Source organism: Protobothrops mucrosquamatus, unplaced genomic scaffold (assembly GCF_001527695.2).
Source record: "Protobothrops mucrosquamatus isolate PMUCROS unplaced genomic scaffold, P.Mucros_1.0 scaffold2019, whole genome shotgun sequence".
Lineage (NCBI taxonomy): Eukaryota > Metazoa > Chordata > Lepidosauria > Squamata > Viperidae > Protobothrops > Protobothrops mucrosquamatus.
The window spans coordinates 150,491-178,134 of NW_015388130.1; the positions used below are offsets into that span (position 1 = coordinate 150,491).

General features: G+C 40.5%; 1 protein-coding gene across 1 annotated transcript in view; it reads left to right on the forward strand.

Annotated features, from left to right (window-relative positions):
* Nucleotides 1-4,304: 4,304 nt before the first annotated feature.
* Nucleotides 4,305-27,644, forward strand: part of TXNRD1 (thioredoxin reductase 1) — a gene marked incomplete in the record, with an annotated part of 55,403 nt that continues 32,063 nt past the window's right edge. The window contains 4 exon segments of the mRNA XM_015823873.1: nt 4,305-4,489; nt 12,684-12,844; nt 16,371-16,431; nt 26,464-26,573. Of these exon segments, the coding sequence (XP_015679359.1) occupies nt 4,411-4,489; nt 12,684-12,844; nt 16,371-16,431; nt 26,464-26,573 (411 nt within the window).

Sequence of the window (27,644 nt, forward strand, 5' to 3'; positions counted from 1 at the left end):
CTCTGTGGTCCAGCACTCTGCTGGGCTTGTGGTTTTTGCCTTGTGAATCAAGGGATGGCCTTGGAAACAAAGATCCTCCTTGTTTATAAAATGGGGAAGTCTCAGAGGGGAAATCTCTGATATCCTAAAGAAGGCTGACATTCTTCCGTTATCTTGCTAATTTCAACCTTGGCGATAAATCCTTTTAAGTGTAATTTTGATGAGGAGTGGGGGAAGAGTAAAGAGTGAATGGTGTGAAAGGCAGGCTTACTTTCCTTCCTACAGTGGATGCCACCTATGTACAGTAAATAACACCTAGGCTTTGGGATCTATCCCATAAGGGAAATATAATTTGTTTCCGTTAATTTTACAGTGCAAAATAAATCCTTGGCCTTGACATGGTAACAAATGGGCGAGTGATGTAGGGTTCTTATCCAATGGGTTTGTGGGAAGGAATGAGCACAGATATCTATGACCTGGTTGCACTTCATAGATAAAACCACTCAAACTTACTATGGCCTTGATTCCTCCTCCTTCTTTGCTGTTGTCCCCAAAAGCCTTCCTGTGACCCAGCAAGATTGGATATCAACCAGATGCCAATTTTCCCTCTTTAGACAAGGTTGTTGAGCAGATGGTATCATTCCAATTATAGAATGCCTTAGAGCAGTGTTTCTCAACCTTGACAATTTTAAGGCATGTGGACTTCAACTCCCAGAATTCCACAGCCAGCATTGCTGGCTGTGGAATTCTGGGAGTTGAAGTCCACATGCCTTAAAATTGTCAAGGTTGAGAAACACTGCCTTAGAGGAAATTATCTGGATCCTTTTCCGTTAGGGTAAATTGCTGTAAATGACTGGAGTGCACTCCTCTTGGTCCCGCTTCATCTGTTGATAGCTTTCAGTACCTTCAGCCATGATATCCTTCTGGATTGCCAGCCAGCAATAGTGATTAGAGATGTGGTTTTCAGAGATTCTGCTGTTTTCTAACCAGGCAATACCAGACAGTAGTGGTAACATCAGTCCCATTGGGCATTCCATTACAGGGTTCTACAGGGCTGATTTTCTCACTTTGCTAAGTATTTAACATCTACATGAGGCTTCTGGGATAAAGTAATCATACCAGAGGGAGATATCACCAGTATATTGATGAAACCCTACTGTAGACCATCACTAGAGACTGGAGAGTCCCTGGAAGCTGTGTAGATCTGGTTAGAACAAAGTAAGCCAAAGTTGAAGCCAGACAAAGTGGAGCTGCTGCTTATCCAGACATCCTCCAGTTCTCTGCTTCAATGGTTACTCCAGACAATATATAGGACTTCTTCTAAAAGAACAGATCAGCTACTTGGGTACTTCCTGGATTCATGCTGATGATGAGCAGGTGGAGGCTGTGGCTTGGGTGAGAAGGCATATAACTCATTTTCTTATCAACATCCCTATATTGTATTTCAATATGCTGTACATGAAATTAACTTTGGAAAGTATTTGGAAGCTACAGCTGATGAAGAATGCAGCAATCTGCATGCTGACATATGAGAGCCATTATAACAATATTGTGGGTGTTGAACTGTGCCACAAGGCTTCTGGATGCAATTCACATTGTTGTTTTTGACTGTTAAACCCTTGGCTTGTATGCATTTGCAGGATTCTTTATATATTACTTGTAGGCTCATCCTATCTGAAAATGTTGCAGGCTCTCATGCTACATCTGGTGACATTTGTGAGAACCCAGAGAGACTGTGGTCTGTTTGATGGATGCCTCTGCTTTGTAGAACAGCTACGGGAGATTAAATCTGTGACAATCCTGGCTTCATTTCTGAAGGCAGCCCAGATTAGAATTATTCTCCAAGGTCTTTAAAAGTTCATGCTTCCAGTTGTAAACAGCAGGAGTCTCTGGATTCTGTAGTATATAAATGTGGAAAATAAATATTCTGCATATGTTAATATTTTAACTGAGTTCCATTTTTTGCCATTTAAACCTCATTTTACAAATAACTGCTTTTATTCTACCTGACTAAGCCTGCCAAATGAAATGTAGATAGCACCTGACACAGCAGATTACATGAATTCAATGATTTTTAATCATTAATCATAGATGGAATGGATTCTCATCTCAAATTTATGAATATGTCTATGTGTCACAAAAGGCCAGAGACCTGTATTCTAGATACAGGTAGGCCTTGACTTTTTACCACAATTAAACCCAAAATTTCCATTGCTAAGTGAGGCAGTTGTTAAGTGAGTTGTGCCCAGTGGTGGGATTCAGCCGGTTCGCACCACTTCGGCAGAACCAGTAGCTAATTTTTTGTTGCCCAGGCCCAGAATGGACTTCCAGAAGTGGCATCCATACAGAGAACCAGTTGTTCACATATTTGAATCCCACCACTGATTGTGCCTCATTTTACAAACCTTTCTTGCCACAGTTGTTAAGGGAATCACTGCAGTTGTTAAATGAATCATGCGATTGTTAAGTGAATCCGACTTACTGGATTTGGCTTTGCTTGTCCAAAGCTGCCTGTGAAGGTTACAAATGGTGATCACATGACCCCAGGCCATTTGCCAAGCACCTGGATTTTGGTCATGTGACCATGAGGATGCTGCTATGGTTGTAAGTGTGAAAACTGATTGAAGTACAACAGCATTGAAAAAAGTGACTGATAAACAATCACTAAACAAATGACTGTAAGTCGAGAATTAGTAGAGTCCGAGATCCAATTCTTCCAAAAGGAAACTATAACTGTTCCATGCTTTTGTCCTACATTAGGATTACGAGAACTTACATGACAATCCATGTGTTAAGAACTTGAGATGTTATTTTACTCTTTTGTGCACATTAACAGTACACCAAGAAATGTCTGCAATTTTAGTCTTGGGTATTCCTGCTTCCCCCCCCCTATTTTAGAAGCAGCTATTTTGTATCATTTAATTTGTTAGTAGAAAGCAAACACATACCCAATACATGCATTGTTTTAATGATCCAATTGCACCATAGAACTGAACTTTACAAAGTTATCTGGGGGGAAAATTACTGTCAAAATAAGTTATTTTTATGACTTGTAATGCCATTTTGTGTGTGCGTGCATGTGTTATCTATTGTTATTGTTTTCAATGTGAGCTTGACAACTAGCTGATAAGGCACACTCAATCTTGTACTAATTTATCTAATGAAAGCCTGAGGTTGTAGGACAGACAAGGAAAAAAATATGGAAATTATGCCATAATTTCATGGAATAATAAATATTCCATAAAATACAAATTGCCTAGCCAACTCAGATAGCTCAGGCCATGCCAGATGGAGAGAAAATACAACCCACCCTTCATTAGCCTTTCTGAGAGCAACCATCCTTCTCACCTTTTTCCATTTTATCAAGAAAAAAGGCGACAATCAACTTTATGGAGCACCTTCCTGAAGACTAGGTACATTATATTCACAGTTTTTTTTTCAGTCTATTAACCTAGTCCAGGGGTAGGCAACCTTGGCTCTTTTATGACTCGTGGACTTCAACTCCCAGAATTCCTGAGCCAGCCATGCCTACCCCTGCTCTAGCCTGTGCAAATAGTTGATGGCCCAATGGAGAGTTTTGCAAATTGGATTCAGTAAATTATAGTCATATTAATCATGGGCAGCCTACCCCTGACCTAGTCGCTTTGGTATGATTTATCTAACCCAGCGGTAGGCAACCTCGGCTCTTTTATGACTCATGGACTTCAACTCCCAGAATTCCTGAGCCAGCATGGCTCAGTTTGGAAACCTCTCCCTTTCCCCTCAGCACGGCTGGCTCAGGAATTCTGGGAGTTGAAGTCCATGAGTCATAAAAGAGCCGAGGTAGGCAACCTCGGCTCTTTTATGACTCATGGACTTCCACTCCCAGAATTCCTGAGCCAGCATGGCTCAGCTTGGAAACCTCTCCCTTTCCCCTCAGCATGGCTGGCTCAGGAATTCTGGGAATTGAAGTCCACGAGTCATAAAAGAGCCGAGGTTGCCTACCCCTGATCTAACCATTTTTAACAAGCCCAGGCTGGCTTCTACTGTGCCCATCGCCTTGCTTCCTCCCTTGCAAATTCAGTTACACGCTTTCCTCCAGCAGGGATCGCACGATCCCTTTCGGAATTCAGAACGCCGTTCTTTCGCTTTAGATTCTATTCCCTTCGCAACCGCCTGGCAACCGTCAAACCCGCTCCGGCTGCCTGCCGGGGTCCGCGGCAGGGAAAGCCGCGACTCCGCTCGGCGAGGCGGACGCCAAAAGCTGCAAGCGTGGCAGACCTCGGAGCTTCTTCCGCTTTTGACAGGACTCTTCCCAGCTCAAGATCCATTCCCGGGCGGAGAGAGAGGAGAAGGGAGAGTCTAGCGTTCCGGACACCCGACGTTTCGCTTAGCGGCCAGGAGAGGTCGTAAAGAGCGGGAAGACGGACTCTGGAGGCGACCAGCCCGGCCATGGGCAACTCAGCGCGGAAGGGCCGAGTTGTCCACCAGGCACCCGAGGAGCAGCGGAGCAGCGCCACGCCCTTCGAAGGTGGGTTGTGCTGGCTGGCGAAGTGGATGCTGACGAGAAGAAGAGTGAAATGGGTTAAGCTCCGAGTCTTGGTTGGCTTTTTAGCTGGGCGTGCGGTGTGAATTCAGCCACTTACATTTTTTTTTCCAGACAAATCATAGCTGGCCTGATGCTTGAAATCAGCTGCAGGCTGCATTCACAGGATATACACACTAGCCACCCATGGCTTAGCATGTTGTATGACTCTAGCCTAGCCTGTGCAAATAGTTGATGGCCCAATGGAGAGTTTTGCAAATTGGATTCAGTAAATTATAGTCATATTAATCATGGGCAAGCCTGTTGTGCAAATGCATCATCCATTTTACAGAAGGTAATAATAATAATAATAATAATAATAATAATAATAATAATAATAATAATANGTAAAGTTGGAAGGGACCTTGAAGGTCATCTAGTCCAACCCCCTGCTCAGGCAGGAAACCCTATACCATTTCGGACAAATGGCTGTCCAGTCTCTTCTTAAAAACTTCCAGTGTTGGAGCATTCACCGCTTCTGGAGGCAGGTTGTTCCACTGGTTAATTGTTCTCACTGTCAGGAAGTTTCTCCTTAGTTCTAAGTTGTTTCTCTCCTTGATTAGTTTCCACCCGTTGCTTCTTGTCCTGCCTCCAGGCGCTTTGGAAAATAGCTTGACTCCCTCTTCTTTATGGCAGCCCCTGAGATATTGGAACACTGCTATCATGTCCCCCCTCGTCCTGTGCTTCAAAGCAAGTTGCTTCTTTATTATCCCACTGCCGGTTAAAAAATTGTTCCGGGGATCCAGCTCTTTGCAACTTACCTGATTTTCCCCCCTCTGATCCATCCAGAAATCTGGCTAAGGAGGAAAAGTTTAGTAAAGAAGACTCCTCAGTCTTAAAGCTCTCCGAACCTTTTTCTAATCCAATGTTGCTTTTTCCTCCCAGCACTTTCCCCCAAAAAACTGCATTTACAGCTAGAACCTCTTTTATGAATGATAAACATCAGTGCCTTATAGGTACTCTTTATCTTCCTATTTCCTCCTTCTCCAAAGAGCCCAACACAACATAAAATGTTACTTTCTCACAACAGGTGGACAAAACAAGTGGTTTCTTCTTGATCATAAAGATCAGGGGTTTTAGAGTTGATCAAATTATGTTCACATTGGAATTTCTCACTGCTCTTTCCCCCATCCCCCACTCTCAGGGCTTGCAGCTCAGCCTAGAGCAGTGGTGGCAAACTTTTTAGAGATTGAATGCCCCAAAACCACCACCCCACCCCTGTCCATCCTCTGCCCCACCTGCCCACAGGGCCATCTACCACCTCCATGGCCCGCCGCAGCAGATCGCTCAGGCGGTCCAGCAGCGCCTTGGCGGCCATGCCCTCTGCCCGTGCCTCGCAGCATCATTTGAGTGTGACAGGGTGCGAGGGCGGAGACTTGTCCCCGCTGCCCGGCTGCCATGTCCTTGGCTGCGCTGCTCTGTGTGGGCCGTGCCTGGGGGCAACTCTCCTCTCGGGGGCTACTGGGGAGGGGGCTGCAGGGGGAGGCGGGGCTGGGCACCGGTGCCCACGCCCACAGAGAGGGCTCTAAATGCCGCCTCTGGTACACATGCCATAGGTTCGCCACCACTGGTCTAGAGCACAGGTTTTGAAGGAAGAAAATCTCAGGAGGCTGGTTCGAAAGAAAGGCCATTGAATATAATAAATAACACACTGGTAGAAAGACGGGCACCCTTCTTTCTTCCCAAACGCATCTGCTGTACCCAAAGCAGAAGCACCCCAGTTAGGGATCAGATAGCTATGGATGCAATGCAACATGCTAAGATCAAAAAGCTGCTTTGTTAGCAACTGTTATATATGTCTCATTAATCAAGGCTGATGGTTTAGTGCAGGGGTCTTCAAACTTGGCCCTTTTATGACTTGTCGACTTCAACTCCCAGAATTCCTCAGCCAGTATCAATACTGGTTTCAAATCTGCTACTGTTTTGTGTTCAGGCAACATAGCAACCCACACATGTTTAAAAAGCCATGCCATGTGGTTACTTTGGTGTGTGCATGTTTGGCAGCAAACGTGTCTCAATCAATCTTTTGATTGTGTGGTGTATATGATGCTTCTCTAGTGAATGAACAATAACAATAAACTATATTCTTGTTCAGTGGTGCAAAACTCAGCAGGCCTCCTAAAGGTGAATGACCTGCCCATTCATCTGATTCTTCCCTCCAAGTTAATTTAGAGCTATGGATGAGCACACCTTGAACCTGGTCATTCACTGTTTGCAAATCCACCTAATCACAATGTACTATTCTATTACTGTAAGAAGAATATAATAAAAATCTTCTGCCAAAGGTTTTGCTGATGTTCAAGTATATTACTGTATGCTTATGGTATTTCCCTGATCTACTCTGTTAAAAAAAAAAAAGATGCCCAGGTTAACTGGTATGATTTGTTTCTAACAATCTCATACTGCCTCTTGTTAATTGTAGCATGCAAACATGATGTTTGATAAACTGAGGATGTCACCTGGTATAGATGTCAAGGTGAAAAGTCTGTGGTTTCCTGGAATTTTCTTTCTTGAAGACAATATTTGCTCTTCTCTGAGACCTTACCAGACCTCCAGTTCTCAAAGTTTGCCAACAGTTTACCAACTCTGCTGGTTTTCTTTACAGTCATAAAATATAATCCCTTTGGCTCTAGAGATTAAATTTACTTACATTATTTAACTCTCTTATGAGCACCTTTGTTGTCTATCCTAAATTCCAGCTCCCTCCTTCACTCAGAAACTTAATGCTGACGGGGTGTAATTTCTTTTCTGGCAGAAGACAAAAACATAATTGGTCCTTGATTTATAACCACAATTGGAATTGGAATTTCCATTGTAAGTCACTGCGGTCATAAGTCAAATTGGACCTGATTTTATGACAATTTTTATAGTGGTGGTTAAGCAAATCCAGTTTCTCCAATGGGCATTTTTTGCCCTTTTTTTGGGTTGGAAATCAGCAAAAAAGGTCACAAATTGCGATCACATCACCACAGGAGACTGCAACCAGTTGCAAGCACATGCCCATGGGGGAGGTACAATGATCATAAAAGTGAGTAAAGTTCATAAGTTACATTTTCCCAAGACTTTCATAATTTTGAATGGTTAGGGGTCTTTGGTGCTCTCTGAGCTTGATTGTTTTCTTGCAGATGTTTCATTACCCAAACTAGGTAACATCATCAGTGCTCATCTGCAACGGAACACTGAAATATCTGCAAGAAAACAACCAAGCTTAGAGAGCACAAAGACCCCTAATTTCAACCCTGAGCTACAAATATTTTCCTTTATTGAAGCTAACTTAAAAAAAATGCATGACATGTGAATCCAATCACTTTCTATATTTTCTTTTTAGTGCTGAAGTGCCAAAGTAAGGCTGCAAGGGGCATTTATATTCCAACTGAAGTGTTTCTAATAGCACAAGTCTGCTTGCCCAAATATTCCCAACATATAAGAGAGGTTTGTGTGCTCCAAGATCTTCCAGATTCCACTGAGTGGCAACCAAAGAACAGGAAGGACCAGAGGGTGCCATATCTTTGTAATTTTGTTATTCGGCTGTGCCCGTTTGATTTCCAGTTTTTTTAAAGGGCCGGATTGGGTCCAGGGAGATAAAACTTGGATTAGCCAATATTGATACCTTGGTTTAGTGGAGACTGTGAATTCTGCCTAGTCCTGCCCTAATCATGACAGCTGGCTGGGTGACTCTGGACCAGTCACTCTCTCTCAGCCCAGACCACCTCACAAGGTTGTGGTTGTGGGAAAAAGAGGAGGAGGAAGGAATATTAGGTATGGTTGTTGCCTTACGTTATTTATAAAAGTAGAATAGAATGGAATGGAGTGTGATTGGACACACAAGGAATTTGTCTCCGGTGCATAAGCTCTCAATGTACATACAAACAAGTGACACAATCATAAGATACTAATAGGAGAAAGTAATAGGAAAGCTGAGAAGGATAATAGTAATACAGCCCTACTACATGAGTAAATACCTTCGAGACCGCCTCCTGCCGCAGATCACCTCCCATCGACCTGTACGCTCCCATAGAGTGGGCCTCCTCAGGGTGCCGTCGGCCAAACAGTGCCGGCTGGCGACCCCAAGGGGGAGGGCCTTCTCTGTGGGAGCTCCCACCCTCTGGAATGAACTGCCCCCAGAGATCAGGGTTATCCCTGATCTCCCTTCCTTTNCAGCTCGCAGGACTGGCCTAGGGTAATTTTTAGAGGGGTTTTAATCAATATTTTAAATTGGACAATTCTCTAATATTCCTTTTAATTAATTTTAAATTCGTATTGTTATTTGTGTATTTTAATTGATTGTCCGCCGCCCTGAGTCCTACGGGAGAAGGGCGGGATATAAATCTAAATAATAAATAAATAAATAAAATAAATATCCTTAGGCATAAGAATTATGTGGGAATTAAGTGTTCAGCAGAGTGATGGCATGGGGGAAAAACTGTCCCTGTGTCTAGTTGCTTTGGCATGTAATGCCCTATAGCGCCATCCCGAGGGGAGGAGTTGAAACATTTTATGTCCAGGGTGCAAGGGGTCTGCAGTTTTTTTCTCAGCCTTCTGATCCGTGCAATATACAGGTCTTCTATGGAAGGCAGGCTGGTTGCAATGGTTTTTTCTGCAGTCCTAACTATCCGTTGGAGTCTGTACCTGTCCTGTTTAGTTGTTGTGCCAAACCAGATCGTTAAAGAAGTACAAACGACAGACTCAATAATTCCTCTGTAGAACTGTATCAGCAGCATAACGGCAGGATACAAGCAAATAAACAAATACATTTTGCTTATTTGTCAAATAAGGTTTTGTGGCTATTACTAATAATTTGCCATTTTGTAAATGCTAGGTTTTTTTTATTGTTTCTTTCACTGAAAGGCGTTTTTAGGCCTTTTAAAGGAAATGCCTTGGAAAAGGAGGGGATCTTTTTTCATGTCAGCATTGAAGTGGTACCTAAAAAAGGAAGTATGAAAGTGGAAAGAGCAGAATTTAATCCTCCTAACTTGAATGGAAAATGTCTATAATTTGGGCCTGTTTATGTCAGCAGGCGCTAGATAAGTAAGTCCTAATGTATTGAGCAACAGGAGATGGAAAATTGGCATAAAATATTCTTTTGTTCTGATTCAAAACACAGTCATATGCAGGTGCTGTCAAGAAACCTTTTGCATAGAGAGCATTCGACTTTTCCCACATGGTGCAAAGCAGAGAGGATACAACAGTATCAATGAGGAATCAAGTGAGTGCAGATTAAAAAGGGGAGGAGCCTTTATTTTATGAATGAAAAGAGGCAGCTGTATTACAACAATATAGTTTGGGTATTATTTTGAAAGTATGACAGATGTAATCGGGTAATTTTCAGATTTAAAACAAAAAGGCACTTAATAAATATCCTGTAATTGTTATTTCTAATTTAAATAACAAATAGTAAACTACTTGGCATTGTCCTGTCCATTTGAGTTAAACTCAGTGCCATCGGGGTGCATGTTTGTACTTGCAGGCTATACATGGTGTAGAATATCTAAGATCAGTTGTCCTGCTGCTTATTTACACTTTTTAAAGTAGGTCAGAGACAATTATTTTGTCAGAAGCATCAATATTAGTCTTGCCACGTCTCCAGTTGGCATCCTGGATTTGTTATATGTCAGCGTGGGACTTAGGCCATATTTCCTTGACCCTGTTTATCAGAATGACCGGCAGGGGGCCCCCAAAGACAGCGCTACTGTCTTTCCACATTTAAATGTGAGCTAATACAACAAACCATATAAGGAAAGACCATTAATTTTAGGATCCAAAATCATCCAACCACTGTTGAGCATTTTGAAGAAGGAAAGAACTAACTTGTTTTTGTAGATGTAATAGTAGCTCAACAGTAAATGGGCAGAAGTATAAGTCAGGCCAGGAACAGGATATTTAGTCGGAAGAAAAATTACAATCACCTCACGAGTGTTATTACTCAAAATCACAGCTGGCCTCTCTATTGCCCTTTTTTTAATGGAAACATGAAATCACCAAGAAAAAAATAGCCCCAAATAGTAGACATTCTATGTTAAAGTACACCGAGATTCAACAGTTCTCATCTAAGTCTCTGACGTAGCCACACATCAAGATTTGAAAGCTAAACTTTGCAGCTTTGCCACTGCAAAATTTGCTGTCACTCTGGTTGCTGAAATCCACAAATGGTTTGAGGTACCGATTCAGTAGACCAAACCTGCAAGTAATGACTTCTCTTGACTCTAAATCTGTCCCTGATCTACCTAAATATTTACCCAATCAGAACATCAGTTGTTTCAAAGGAACAAAACTGAGCGTATTCTGGAAAAACTGGATTTATTTGGCTAGATCTTGTTCTACTGCTAGGAATGTGTAATTTAGATTGTGAATACTGATAGAAATGTCTCAAGGTTAAAACCTAATTTCTTTAGGTGCACAAAAACAACTCAATTAACTTTAATTGAAGCTGCATAACTAAATTCCTGTATACCTGTCAGAAGAGAAGCCGGTGGCGACCTTATGGAAATGCTCAGCTGGCTATGATTAATGCATCATGCTTGTATTGTGGTGTTTGGGCCTAAGGGGTTCATGATACTTTCTGGAGAATGTCCTCATTGTGACATCAAGCTACATCACAATATCTGCTCTATAATTTTCATCCTTTTCCTCTTTTGCAGCCACATTAATAACAGTATTTCTTAATAAGGAGCACAAAACATATAAAGCACAATTTAAGTAACATTATATTTTACTTCTTGACTTCCATCTCATTGTGGATATATTGATAATTTTATCCAACTACATTTCTAGGTTTACCTCCATTGGACATCTTGAAATAAGGGAGACCAAATGCACTAAAAGTATGTGAACCTGGACTAAACCCGCCTTTTCAACAGATAGCAATAACAATAGCATTTAGACTTACATACAACTCCGCAGTGCTTTACAGCCCTCTCTGAGCGGTTTACAGAGTCAGCGTATTGCCCCCAACAATTTGGCTCCTCATTTTACCGACCTCAGAAGGATGAAAGGCTGAGTCAACCTTGAGCCGGTGAGACTCGAACTGCCAAATTGCAGGCAGTCAGAAGTCAGCAGAAGTAGCCTGCGGTACTGCATTCTAACCACTGCACCACCAGTATCTTTATTTGTAATTTAGATTATTAATAGAAAAGTAGATATATTAATAAGGAAAGGAAAGAATTAATGAAGGAAAGGAAAGAATTTCAGAAGTTCAGTTGTGGGAAAGGTATAACAAGATAGTCAATAACTCACCCCTTTCATTTTCCTAGCCATTAAAAGCATTGTGTCAGCTATCAGTGCATCCAATGCACAATTTAGTTCCTGTATCAAAACGGGACTGCATAGTGGTGGCCTAGTGGTGAAGATGCTCGCCTCCCACTTGGAAGGTTGAGAGTTCAATCCTAGATTGCAGCAGATGTTTCTCTCCTAGGGCGCAAAGAAAAAAATATGTGATGTAAAGTCCGTGTAGATGTCAGGAAGGGCATCCAGTCAGTAAATGCTCAGTTCCATCCAGTTGCCCAACTCTACCTCAAATAGGGACTACAGAGTCGTAAAGAGGGAGTTTTTATATGTCTCCAGTAAGACATATCATAAAAACAGTTCTATGGCTCTAGCTGTATGTAATGCTGCAAATGTCTTTCTAGAGTTATGTACAACCTTTCAGTGGTAGACTTTACATTATTGAAAAAAAGAATAATTTAAAACATCCATATCCCCACACCAAAAATTTTAGCCCACTTTTGGGGGCCTTTTACTCCCAGTAATGTTAGATGTAGTTCCTGTGCACTGACATTTAGTCTATCTTTCTTTAACTTTTTTTCTTACATTTTTTTTGCTGATTAAATTCCTATACTCTGGGTGTTAGTCTGAGTAAAATCCTCCATCAGGTTTTATAGAAACAGAAAACAATGCATCTAAACAAAATCTCACATGGCTTGGCTAGACCCACTCTAATTAATAGTGTCTTTTAATTTACTTTGAGGGTTAAGAGTAAACTTTCTTGATACCTAGGCTTCCCTAATCCCTCCATATTCCAACTCTTGGACTTCTCAGTCAGTAATTCTGGAAATGGCTGCTGCAATACATCTGGATGGTATCAAATTCAGGAAAAGAGCTGTAATCTGGTTCATTACAATAATAATATTTATTTTTCTTGCAGCCACCAAAAATGTTACTCAGAAGGCATTCCATATTTATGGCAAAGGAAAAAATGTGGAGGCTGCTATTAATAAGAAAGACTGGAAATTAGCGATCCAGACACTCATTGATGAAAATAGTGTCATGATTTTCAGCGATACCACCTGCAAATTCTGTGCAAAGGTAATGCATTTGTTTTCTGATGCAGAATGTGTATCTAAATCAGGAGCGGGGAACTATGACCCTTTGGCTCAGGAATTCTGGGAGTTGAAGTCCACAAGTCATCAAAGGGCCATAGTTTTCCATCTCTGGTCTAAATGAAACACTGGAGAATGTTGGCAATTAATTGCCCTGATACTGAGTTGGTAAAATGTAGACTGTCTGTGGCAGCTTTCTGTGTTTCTCTGTTCTTGTTATATAATCATTCCAAATCTGTTATTGTTCAGATGTATAGGTCAACAGTTTCCACAATTTCTTAGCGGCCTTCCTGCCTAGCATTGGCCATCTTGGCAGGAGAGTTATGATGATGACATTTATCAGATTAAGCATGGGCCATTTAATGGCTTATTCTGGCAAGTGGTAGCTAATTGTTGCCTATTTTATCTAAAAGTATTGGCTAAAATATGAAGATTAAATAGTCTGAAAAGGGAAACAGTTTAACGAGTCGCCTTGAGGTGAGATGGGTGGCAAACAAATCTAATGAATAAATAAAACATTTTTTTTCTGCTTTAATTCTGCTGAACAAATCTAAATGCAAGCTGTAGTTTTTCTGAATCTCTTATATATGAAATCAATGAAATCCATTTTATAAATCTTAAAGATGAACGTGCACTATAGGTAGTCTTTGATTTACTGTATGACCACAATTGAGGCCAAACAATTTCCATTGCTAAACAAGACAGTTTGTTAAGTGAGTTCCCCCCCCCCCATTTTACGACCTTTCCTGACATAGTTTTTAAGCCAATCACTGCAGTTGTTATATTAGGTTTTTAAATGAATCTGACTTCCCCATTGACTTTGGTTGTCAGAAGGTCACAACAGGTGATCACATAAGCCCAGGATACGGCAACTATCATAAATACATGCCAGTCGCCAAGTGTCTGATTTTTGGTGACGTGACTACAGGGATGCTACAATGGTCGTAAGTGTGAAAAACAGTCACAAGTCACTTTTTCAGAGCCATTGTAACTTTGAATGGTCACTAAATGAATGGCTGTAAGTGGAAGACTATCTGTAATAAGATATTTGTCTTGCTTACAGGAAGAAAAAACACTTTCATTCGTTTATTAATTAATAAGAAAGATCCAATGAATATAGGAGATGTTTTTAAGCAATCTACAATCAGACTCTACCACCAGTCATTTTCATCTATTTATTTTATTTCACTAAAATGGGTAGAATTCCAGTTTAATTGTCTTAGAAGAGACCCATGAATTATATTTACAGTATGTGCATTTTCATTTATTTCAATGATTGTATCTCTGTCTTTAAACCCAACCCTGAAGCTGCAATCTGCTGAGCTAAACAGCTTCACTTTAATTCAAATTAACCAAATAAATTTTAAATAAAAACTACATTCTCAGTGCTGTTTATGCTGATCCAACTCAGGTGACTGGGAAGGAAGCAACCAGGGGAATGCCAACCCATTTGAGCAGACCGCCTGCCTTAATCTAAGAATGAAAAAGATATGAAAGGATCAATTCCTAGAGAGGAAATTCCATGGTTTAAAGTCACTGCAAAGGCAAAAGGCCACCCCCCCCTCTTTGCAAGTCTATGACAACTCACCATGGCCAACTTGCCACAGCCAATGTGCTGCAGGACAACGCACTGCAGGACAAAAGTTACACTAAAATTAAAGAAATAGTAGAATAGAATCATTAAAGAAAGGATACAAAAGGAGAGACAGAATGAAATGTGAATGGCAAAAATTAAAATATTTTTAAAATTTATTTTTAATAATAAAGTAGAATTGTTAAATTGTCCACAGTGAGTTGGTCGTGATGAGCTGTCCATGGCGAGTTGTCTGCAGTGAATTGTCTGCACCAAGTTGTCTCATTCTGCCTCTTTGCATATGTTATTCAATTGATGGGCTACCCACATGTGGCTCTGAGTGCCCTTGCTTCGAGGGCCCTGTGCGGCATTCAAAAATATTAGATATGGCTACCAAACGGTTTTTCCATTTGTGAGGTTTTGTGTGAAAGGATAGAAAATGTCTGAAGTATAGGGCCAAAGAGGAACACACAGTAACTGTATTTGATTTATGTATTTATTTAAAATATTTAAATGATTGCCCAACTGAAGCAAGGTGATTGTGGGCTGCTTACAGGAAATTCAGCAAAACTTTAGAAAAAATCCACAAAACATAAACCAATAACAATAATATAATGATTAAATGGCAATCTAAACCAGGGCTTTTCAACCAGTGGTACGGGTACCACCTGTGGTACATTGGCACCTGGCAGGTGGTACGTGACCATCCTAGAAAAGTGGTAGCGGGGGAGGGGAATGAGCTGAACTGGTGGCAGCACCGTACAAGCCTGAACGAGAGATGGCTGGAGCTGCAGGGCTGTCAGAGCTCAGTGGAAGCGTCAGGATCAGTGCCGCTTTCCAGCTGATCGGCGCTTCTTCGGGCTGTCAGGGCTCAGCGGAAGCACCAGGATCAGCACCAGGCTCCAGCTGGAGCTCGGCGCTGATCCTGGTGCTTCTGCTGAGCCCAGAAGAAGCGCCAATCAGCAGGAATGTTGCAGGATCTCCAGGGTCTTGTGATTTACATTCAGATGCTTGGCCACTGATTCATATTTATGACGGTCACAGTATCCCAGGGTCATGTGAAGTGACCAAAACCTGCTGCAACCACCCAGCAGACGGGGGGGGGGGGAATAAAAACCAAACACCCCCCATCCCACCCCAGCTGCCAATCCTCAACAGAAATGCTCACAACAATGAAAACCTCGGACAGGAGGAAGAGTGCCGCTGGGTGGGCAGGCAGGTGTCTTGCTCAGCGGTGGCTTGGGGGGCACCTTTTTCAGTGCCATTGTAACTTCGAACAGTCACTAAGCGAACTGTTGTAAGTCGAGGACTACCTGTACTTTATCACTTTTTTCCTTTTTTGGGGGGGTCATCAAGTTTTTGACACCTTGCTAGGCGACTGGTGGTACTCGGATATTGCCATATCCTAAAAGTGGTACAATGGATGAAAAGGTTGAAAAGCCCTGATCTAAATGACACCATCACCCTATTGGGGTTCCAACACCTTGTTACCCAAAGGAGTGGGGAAAGAGTATTTAATATGAATTTCACGAAATTTATGCAGTTCCATCCTTGACACACACCTCAGAAGCCAAGCATGGTCCCTATTAAAATGTTGTGGATTCTATTATTCTAAACAGCAAGCTCACACAATTTTCTTTATAAAACCTATCCCACAATACCTTAAAATAGCAAAAAATGTTTTAAAAGAAAGAAAACTATGTTCATCATTTCAAAAGTTATATTTAAGTTAGTAAGTAAATTTGAATGGCATACAGACATTTGAGTTCTATTTAACACTTCATCAGGAAAAATGGTACAAGAGAAGAAGAAAGTGCTATTGTTCTCACTGTATATTGATTATAGTATTATAATATAGTATACCCTAACCTGCAAAATGGGAGGGTATATTTTAAAAATTCTAGTTGCTAATCTTATTGAAATGTTGTGCTTTATGTAGGTGAAGGATCTGTTCAAGTCCACAGGTGTTTCTTATTTCGTTCTTGAACTTGACCAAGTTGGTAAGACTATTCATATTCAAATATCATTATACTTAAATAAAAATTAATATTCTAATGTCCTCCATATATGTTAGGTTGCTCTCTTCCATAAAGATTTCTTATTTAACATATTTTGAAGAGCACTACATTGAAAAATGAATGTAAAGGAAAAGCTAAGGCCAGTCTGCACATTTTCTTAAACTGAAGGATTAATTTTTCATTCCAAGTGAGAATGATGAGCGCTCAAGACACACAGACCTCAGTTACGCATCATGGTAGGTTATCTCACTTAAAAATGGTTAGTGGAACAAGATGATTCATCTGGATTCATATAAAAGCCAAGGTATTAAGTATAATAACTGGGTTCATACAGTATGTTAAGTCAAAATTAAACACAATAAACCACTATGATTTAGCCTGATAAGCCAGCCTAACTATATGGGAGAAGCTAATTTTCTAGTTGTTGCTGTGCTACAACATCCAGACTTCATTAGTGAGAAATGCTGAAAATTGTACTTTTGACATGTATTTAGGACAGTTGCACTGGGGTCATGTGATCACCATTTGTAACCTTCCTAACTGGTTTCCGACAAGCAAAGTCAATGGGGGTGGGGGAGCCAGAGTACACGATTCACTTAAGTGTCTTGCTTAGCAACAGAGATTTTGGGTTCAGTTGAGGTTGTAAGTCAAAGACTACCTGTATTGGCAATTTGCTGAGAAGGCCAGCGTTTGAGGGCCAGCTAGGCCATCATCGTCTGAAGAGAAGAAATTCCATTCTTTGAGAAAGACACAGGAGAAAGTTCCTTTCTTATAGGCCTTCAGTTTAATGCTAGTTCAGAAAGGGAGGAGTCTCCTCTGAGGAACAAACGACTATTTCAGCAGTGACTCAGGTGGTTGAACCCTTCCGGCACAGCAGTTTTTGGTGTCATGAAATTCAGGCCAAGTTTATTTCCTCAGCTTTTGACTTCAGATAGTGAAGAAACTGGTTCAGGACTCATGATATTAGGCCAAGTTCCAGCCTTAGCCCTGGAGGTGCCTCACGCAAGTCCAGGGTGCTATAATTAGATGCTGTGCTAATTACAGACAGTCTGAGCAGGATTAGTGGGATGGTGGTGGTGGTGGTATGGTTTTAATCAACAGCTGAAATGCTGACTATATATATAAAAATTGTGGCAGTTTTTTCCTTATATGGCTGTCACTCCATTTTATCTTCCAGATGCCAGTAGCCCTCCTCAATCTGGTGCTCTTTGAATGTATTGAATTATTAATTTGATTGTCCACACAGACTAAAAGACTAAAAGAAATTAATGGCCAGAACATCTGGATGCAAATGCAACCAGATAAAAATGTTCAAACCAGGGGCTCAAAACCAGTTTTGTTTTAGATGGGAACTAGACAAAGAAGGTTATCAGTCAGCCAGTAGACCTGTATACCACCTCTTAAAACTGAGGACATCATGTTGCCAATACTATTTGCTAGAAGTACTAGGTAAGGTCTGTGTGTGATCTTCCTCAGCCACTCGCTTGATCCAGTAGCATCATCTTATAATTCGAAGAATTTTTCTTGAAAAGGCTGAAGTTTAGCTACCTATTTTGGGTCAAAGACCTTTCCTAGTAAATGTAATTGAGCATAGAAATAGGAAGTATAGTACAGAAATTGCTCAATTGTTTCAGAGAATTAATATTACCAGGCAGGAAATGTCTAACGGGGAAAAGAATTCACACACAATGGAACTTTAGTGAGCACCTTTTGATAAATTATTTTTGCATTGTCATGCTGCCACTGGCAGTTTGCACAATGCAAAAGGAGTGGCATTGTGAAAATTCCACAGAAGGCTGTTACAGCATTTATATGCTTGCATATAGTTTCTGGGAAGAGGTGAAACATTTTATTTAAAATTGTCTAACAGGGAAGATATTCAGATAAATATTAAAAACAATATATACTTCTAAGAAGGATTTAAAATCCAGGCTGTTGAAATAGACTTAGACATAAAGCTTTAGTTTTTTTTGTTGTTGTTATATTTATCAGAAAATTTTACTGTACTTTAAAAAAAAATGTGTATGTGTGTGTGTGTGTATGAATGACATTATTACAGTCTCACAAAATGTTATTAACTTCTTATTTAGTAACTGGTATGCTGATGAAACCAGTTATACATCTGTAGCCTGGCCCAAACATTTGATGCTGTCAGGATCCCTTCCCAATGTCTGAAGGCTGTGAGGGTCTGGATAAAGGAGCAAAAAATTCAGCTCAGTCCTGGCAAGAGTGAGCAGCTGTGGATTTTAAGGTCCCCTGGTTCTCAGGATTTTCCATCTTTAACTCTGTAAGTCCTTGACTTACAACAGTTCATGTAGTGACTGTTCGAAGTTACCACAGCACTGAAAAAAGTGATCATTTTTCACACTTGCGACCATTGCAGCATCCCCATAATCATGTGATCAAAATTCAGATGCTTGGCAACTGACTCATATTTGTGACGGTTGCAGTATTCCGGGGCCATGTGATACCCTTCTGCGACCTTCTGAGAAGCAAAGTCAATGGGGAAGCCAGATTCATTGAACAACAGTGTTACTAGTTTAACTACTGCAGTGGTTCATTTAACAATAACATGGGCAAGAAAGGTCATAAAATGGGGCAAAACTCACTTAACAATTGTCTCAATTAGCAACAGAAATTTTGGACTCAATTGTGGTCTTAAGTCAAGGACTACCTCTACATCCTTGACAGAGTTGGTAAACCGTTTTAGGGTCCTCCTAAACTCTCAGCTCCTGCTCAAAGAGCAAGTGGCAACCGTGGTTAGGGAAGCTTTTGTACAATTTCATCTTGTGCATCACTTGTGCCCATTTCTGGACCAGAAGACCTTGCTTATGGTGATTCATTCCTTAGTCACCTCCTGTTTGGATTGCTACAGTGCGCTCTAGATGGGGCTGCCCTTGAAAAACACTTGCAAGCAGGGTGGCATGCTTTCCTATGGGACGAAAAATATAAAATATACAGATACTTTCAAAGACACATAGTTAGGAATGCATTGCTACAGACTTGGGAAAAAATAAAACAAAAACATTATATAAGAATTCCAATGTGGTTATCCCCAACAGAAGCTCTGAAATACCCAAACCTACTGCATATAAATAAGATAATTAGATACAAGGAATTAGTAAATGAACAGGGAAATCTGAAAACAAAACAAGAATTGGAGAGATTGACTGGTGGACATTTACACAAATTCAATCTAAATATACAGAGGACAAAAAATTATATGAAATACAAAAAGAGCCGTAAGAATTGTATAAAATTATACATGGAACAGAAATAAAATTAATTAGCAATTTATACAAATACCTATTGAGATATAAAATGGAAGATGAGGTTGTCAAAGACACAATGATTAGATGGGTAAAAAATTTCGGATATAATATAGAATTGGAGAAATGGGAAAAAATATGGGAAATAAACATAAAATTGACTATGTCAGCGGCATTCAAGGAAAACCAGTTGAAGATGTTTTACAGATGGCATCTTCCACCAGCAAAGCTTGCCAAGATGTTCCAGAACAATTCGCCAACATGTTGGAAATGTAAAAAAGTACATGGAACATATTATCATTTATGGTGGACATGCCCAGTTGCAAAAAAATACTGGACTAAAATAAGAAGATGGATCAAAGAAATAATAGACCAACCCGAAGACTGGAAACCAGAGATCTTTTTGCTGGGTATTTTAAACAGAAAATACTCTCTCTCTTTTTTTTTCATCCATCCATCCATCCATCCATCCATCCATCCATCCATCCATCCATCCATCCATCCATCCATCCATCCATCCATCCATCCATCTATCTATCTATCTATCTATCTATCTATCTATCTATCTATCTATCTATCTATCTATCTATCTATCTATCTATCTATCTATCTATCTATCTATCTATCTATCGGGTCCTTTGTGCTTTTCTTGCAGATGTTTCATTACCCAAACTAGGTAACATCATCAGTGCTAGTGACTAGCATTGATGATGTTTCCTAGTTTGGATTAATGAAATGTCTGCAAGGAAACAACCAAGTTCACCAATGACCCCTCATGTCAACCCGGAGCTACAAATATTCTCCTTTATTAGTATATACCTATCTATTAAAATACCATTCCAAAAAGATACCAGATGATCACATGATGATATCACATAATCAATGAACCCTCAATTTAAATTTTCACAAAAAAACCCCTAATGTCCATCTATTTAGGTACATTAATTAGGCAGTTCAATATGCTCTAATGCAATTTTAATTAATCTCAAATCTGTTTGAAACCATTTTAATATATTTAAACCCAGAAATGTCCACTTTAATAAAATTCTTGAGCTTTTGACAGAAATATGCTATGAGTTTTACTTCTATCATAGATTCCAATAAGAGAGATATCTTATACCATTTCTGCTATTTTTTGAAATGGTATTTTAATGTATATAAATAGATTAATAAGTCAATTTTAAATATTAAAGATGTCATTGTGATGTTGAATTATATACTAAGGCTTTGGAATCTGACTTTATCAGGAATTGTGGCTGTATTATGTAGGGGTGGAGGTGGCTAAAGGAATTATATTGAGATATGGGAAAAATTATATTATTCCATATATTAAGGGATGGCTTTTAGAAATGCGTGGGTTACCTAGCTTGGAAAAGGCAATATTTTCTACTAATCAGAATTTGCATTTATTATACTATAGTACTATATGGTATATATTATTAAGCCAGTGACTATTCATAAGTTTAATATCTAAGTTTTTAATATAAATTTTATTGAGTTTTTCTTTTTCTTTTTTTAATCCTTTTAAACAAATTCTGGGAGGGAGACTCCATTATTTTTTATTTCATTTTAAAGATTATCATATTTAGCTGGTTTTTTTTTTAGTGTATGTAGGTATAATGGAAATATTTTGCATTTTATAAAATACAATGAACATTACAAAACCCGACAAACGCTGAAGACCTGCCTGTTTCCCCAGGCATTTGGGTCAGGTGATTAGATGAGCTTTGCTGTGCTTTTCCCCCCCTGTGAGTCTGGTTATTGTTTGTCTTTGGATGCCTGGGGTTATATCATGGGATTTTTGTGTGTCTGTGTGTGCATGTGTGTGTGTGTGTGTGTGTGTGTGTATGGGGGGGTTTCAATCCTTGTATGCCAGCCAGTGACTTGTATAAGATGGGAGTCTTTATAAATCATATAAATAAACAAAACAAATAAATAACATCATACCACCCACTCCCAGCCCAGCGAAGTTTTTGTTGATACAAAAAAGATTACGTCTCTCATCCACAATTAAATTCTGGAAGAGATCAGCTTTATTACAGGCTGACAATACATTAAGCAACAACAGGATTTCTGGAGTCCTGGTTAACTGACTTCAGGGTATAGCTCAGGGGTAGGCAACCTTGGCTCTTTTATGACTGGCGGACTTCAACTCCCAGAATTCCTGAGCCAGCACAGCTGGCTCAGGAATTCTGGGAGTTGAAGTCCCCCAGTCATAAAAGAGCCAAGGTTGCCTACCTCTGGTATAGCTCAAAGGTCTAGAACAAAGGTTCCCAACTTTTGGGGCACCAGGGACTGGTTCTGTGGAGAAAGGTTTTTCCGTGGACCAGAGGGTGCATGGTTTTGTGTGCTGCCTGCATCTCGCGGGTGGGGCATTGCTTGTTTGTGCGGACTGGTTGCTGGCATGCTGCCCTGGTACTGGTCCACAGACCGGGGGTTGGGGACCCCTGGTCTAGAAGGCAACATTGATACTAAATACTGAGGTTTCCTTCCCCAAGACTGGTCCACCCTCTGTCTCCTACCATATCTCCTTCTATCCATCCCCATCCTATTAGCCTTGCCTGCCCCTTCTCACCACTCCCCCAATCTCCCCTAACTCTAGCTTGTTCCACCGTCATTGCCAAAGGCTCCATCATACCATCCAGTATATCAACCCTGACAGAGATGGGCACCAGGCTGAGAGATGCTTCTGCCTTTCCCTCAGCACTCCTTAGCTTAGGCACCAGCTAGTTTATCACTCTCTTCCACAAACTCACATCAACTTACAACCCTAACCAAAATAGAAAAATGGAACTGAATGAAAAGGATTTCGTTACTCTGCAAGATGGAATAAAGGAACTAGATGTGGATATCATTAAGATTGGCAAAAATGTTACACAATCTTCATCAGATGAAGCCCAAATGGTGCAAAAGTATCCCAGCAAACAAAAAACAATAAGATAAAACCCCAAGTTACACCAAAGGTAGTAGCTGACTCTCCCTTCAAAAGTTTAAAACCCTACGTTATTTTTTCCCCCTGCCACTATATACTAATCGGAACGCCCTAGTTACAGTATAAGGCAGAGAGCTGAAAAACCCATGAGTTCTTATAGGTCCAAAGCAGAAATCTGCTTTTATGTGAGAATTATGTGATATCCCGGAAGTTGGGCAGTCTGGAATACTGACAGCTGTACACCCCATTTTGCAATTGTTATACATATGTCACTGGAATTTGGGGAGGAAATTGCCAGTGGGTTTTTTAAAAAGAAAAAATAAGAGTGGAAATGAATGTTAAGCATCCCTTTAGCCCCGTTTCTGTCTTTCAATACGAATGTCTCCAAATTGTTCAACCCTGCATAAAAACATAGCTAGTGTTGCAGATCAGTTCACTTGGCAATGTTAAACAAACCAAGAGTTTCTAGCCTTTTAGTTGAAAAATAGAACTCGTTTAAAACTGCTCTACCTTGCTGGCTTGCATTAAGAACGATTGAGTTAATGACTGTGAAATGCTTTAAAGCTTAAACACACATGGAATGTTGCTATCTATCAATCTATCTATCCACAGGTTTCTGCAGGGAGGGGTTAAAAATGATGCCACCCACCACCTTGCATCTGAAGCCTTGCCCCTTTTTACATGTAGTGCAATGCAGAAAACCATGGGGCTCAAATCCCATGGTTGTGACTGCGTCCTGACTTTTTAGCAACCATTCATAGTTACAACAGCACTGAAAAAAGTGACTTACATCCTCACGCTCACAATTGTTGCAGCCTCCCCACAGTCATGTAATCAAAATAGAGTGCTTGGCAACCAGCATGTATTTACAATTGTTGCAGCATCCCAGGGTCATGAAATCATCAGAAGCGACCTTCCCAGTTGGATTCTAACAAGCAAGGTCAAGGGGGGAAGCCGGATTTGCTCAATGACTGTGTGATTCACTTAACAACTGCATGGATTTGCTTAACAACCACGGCAAAAGTCATAACATAGAGTACACTTAACTGCACTCTTTCAGAAATTCTGGTCCTAAATTTTGTTGTAAGTTGAGGACTTTGTTCCTCCTTTCTTATATTTATAGCATAACTGAAGTTGTGTCCTTTTGATCTGGGAGCTTTGTTCTTCTTTTTTTTTTTTTTTTTTTGCTTTTTCATGCACCTGCTGGCAGAGCTAGCCCAGTTCAAAAGAGAATATCAGTTCAAAACAGAATAGCATGATTAAAAACCTTCATACAGTGCAGTGCTTTATATCCCTTTGTGTCTCCCTCTGTTCTGCAATTTCAGGAAGGTGGCAGAAAATGCTTAATTAAAACAAGTTCATTGAGTGCTACAAATATTTGTCAGTTGTAAAACTGTCTACCTAATGTGAAGCTTTATATATTTCCCATCTCCTGACCCTAGCCACCATTAGTTGACATTAAACTTCCTTTTAGCAATTTGAAGTTAAAATCACTTTGTAGATGAAATTGATTTATATTAAATTGTGGACATCATATAAAGTTTCAGTTGTAGAAAATAATTTTGTAAACAATAACTCAGATGAAGAATACCAGCAAATACAATACTTTTCTTCATTTGATGTGGGTGGCATACATATCCAGCAGATTAAATTGAGATTAAGCCACACAAGGAACACCCCCTGTAGCAAGGAAAAGGAATTTTGGGAATCACAGGACCTCATTCATAGCTTGAGATCTTGGGTTTTCCCCCCAAAATAGTGCCAAGGAGGAAAGATTTTCTGTTCATCACATCCTTTTACTGGAGGATAAGCAGTCACAAACAACCCATTCACCAGAAGCCAGCGGGTAAGAATTGCTTCCTGACACTTCCGTGATCCACCCCATTCTGTAATCCAACCCAACCTTACTTTTGTCCCTTTGTCTGGTTGGATCGCACCACCCAGTATATTTGCTTTCTATAAATGGCTGTTGGACCTGGAAGCATTCTTAGAAAATGAAAGATATGATAGAAGTTTCCTATTTAATTTTCTTTTACATATTTTTTTAATTAAAGAGAGGAATAAATATACATTCATCAACAAAGCATCCTTCTCCTATCAGCTGTGGTACACCATCAGGTGTGGAGGTGTCCATGTTGGTTTGTGTGTGTGTTGGTGTGTGTGTGTAAAAAGTTAAGATGTTAGTGACAATTTTCCGATTGACAAACAGGGACTGGGCTTTAACAGTGTGATTGCAGCTTCCACCATCGCCCAATGTCCCAAAGGCCTATCTGGTGTTCATGATTATTCCATAATGCTAACTAGCATATTTCAAGGTATATATCCCTTTAATACATTTTATACTGCTGTTCATCTTTGTACCCAGGATACTGTATTTGGACATTTTTCCCTCTCTGTCTGCCTCCTGTGAATCAGCTGCATGGGCAATTTGCAGTAGTTATTTACCCACAGCGAACCACACTGTCTGATCACAGCCATTGCTTTATTGCCAACTATTCTGATGCCAGTATGCCTTCCTGTATATATGTTAGCTCTCTGTCAACTTCTCACAATTTGCATCTTTTTGGTCTTGTTCTTTCTTTATCCTGTTTGTGTATGCAGACCTGTGATTACCCACTGGGATGTATGTGAAGAGGCAGGCTTTAGTTCAGAAAAAGTGTGCCTCAATAAAACTGTTAATATTAAAAAAACCCACTTCTATATAAATGTCATTTTTCTACAAAATTTACTGTCTGTTATTTTCTCTGATAGCATACTTTGGTTAATTTTGGTTCATAGTGTTTTGTGTATCTAGCTGTTGGTCAGAAGCTTAACATGGTATATTAATTCAGCCAACTGCGGCTCATTCAATAAATCGCGCTAAACCAGAGCTTGACACGTGACACGAACACATGCATCATTCTAAGCTATAGCGTACTTTGTCTTGTTTTGACTTAGTGTGTCCAATGAACACAGCCTCTGCTCTTCTGGTGGGAAAACATTCTGATTTCACAGTATTTTGTTAGGAGGAAAAAAATGCCAGACTTCCAGCTCTGTCCAAAGAGATTAACATCCCAGATCCTCAAGAGGATTTATAAAAGCATGCCTTTTTTTTATGCCAGTGCCAAACTGCACATTCCAGCTTTGGCCAATTGAGGACCGGATAGAACGATTAGAATCCATTTCCCATAACTCTGAAACTACTGGCTGGGGAGTATGGGATTTGCATTCCAAACCAGGCTTAGCCCCCTGTACGCTGTACTAAGGCTGTACCCATTTTCTTGGAATGAACGAGCGAAGCCTTCTTGAACTCAAATGGCTACCGCTTCTGAACGGGCGGTGGACACGCAGAATTGCGGACCAGCTCCGCTTGGAAATTATAGCGGAGGTTCTCCAACCTTGGCAACTTTAAGACTTGTGGACTTCAACTCCCAGAATTCCCCAGCCAGCACAGCTGGCTGAGGAATTCTGGGAATTGAAGTCCACAAATCATAAGGTTGTCAACGTTGGAGGCCCCTGTGCTATAGGATGACGAGTACATGCTGGGGCTTCTGCAATTGCCCCAAAGCACAAAGTACAGTCCTGAAATCTGAAGTTGGGATGTCAGGTTTGTGACGAAGAGCAAGGGGAAACTTAAAACCAGCAAGTCATGCTTACTGGCGAGTGACTCACGGATACTTGGAGCAACTTGCCAAGAATCGCGGCCGGCGCAAGAGCGAAAGGTTGGGCGACCAGAGCCCCGCCCCTTCCCGGCGGGCCTCTACCGTCGATCCATAAAAAGGCGGAGCTCCGAGCCGGCGCGTTTCTTCCTCTCTCGCCTGTTTTGTGTTGCAGAGCATGGGCATCAACTGAGAAACGCGCTCTTTGAACTTACGATGGAGCCTTCCTTGCCTGCCGTGTTTGCCCGACAGCAGTATGTAGGAGGCTACCACCAGACTGTGAAGGTAGGGAACCAATGTGTGCCCGTGGTTGGTGTGCAGTGCGGGTTGGCTCTCCGCCTCTGAACCTTGAGTTTTCCAGATGTTTGGAGCGACAACTCCCGTTTTATAGCACGCTAGTTAGAGACGTTGAAATAAAATGATCGGATGGGGAGGGGGGGGATGAGCAGCTGTGTGCATCCTAGCCGAAATAATAATAATAATAATAATAATAATAATAATAATAATAATAATAATAATAATAATAATAATAATAATAATAATAATAATAATAATAATAATAATAGTAAAGTTGGAAGGGACCTTGAAGGTCATCTAGTCCAACCCCCTGCTCAGGCAGGAAACCCTATACCATTTCGGACAAATGGCTGTCCAGTCTGTTCTTAAAAACTTCCAGTGTTGGAGCATTCACCGCTTCTGGAGGCAGGTTGTTCTCCTCTGATTTCAGTGTCGTTTTCTTCCGCTTTTCCTTGAAGGTAATTGAACTCCATGGGACTTCTGACAGGACTTGAATGAAATGGGGTTTTCATCCTCCTGCCAATCTAGTTTCCGTGATCTGCCCTCTCGCCCTCCAGCTGAGGTTGTAATCAGAGGGTCACAGATCTTTGGACACTTGATACTGTAGAAACTCTGCAGGCATTTTGGGGGAAAATGTACAGGCTTTCATAAAAAATGTACAGGCTTTCATAAAGTAACTTGGTTGCTGATGCCACAGCATAACGTCTGGTAGAGCTGAAGGCATAGTAAAGAGGGAAACAGGTAGCAATTAGAGTTGAAGGAGGATGTGCAAGAATACTGGGCTGTTTGAGATTTTGAAGGAGCTAAAGGTTGCCTTTCACATAATTGGTTAGGATGTTCTAATATTACTTTGTCCTTATTTTGAATCCCGATGTCAAGCTTGGGTCCATTCATTCTTTTGCACAAAACTTGAGCCTTTTAATAACGTGTTACTCCAAAAAGCTGCTATTATACCTCTGATTTCTTTTAACAGTATTTGCATATCTTAAAATTTCCCATTCCATTTCATGTCTTAATAAAAATACTGCTAAACTATACAATTCATCTACTTGGTCTATA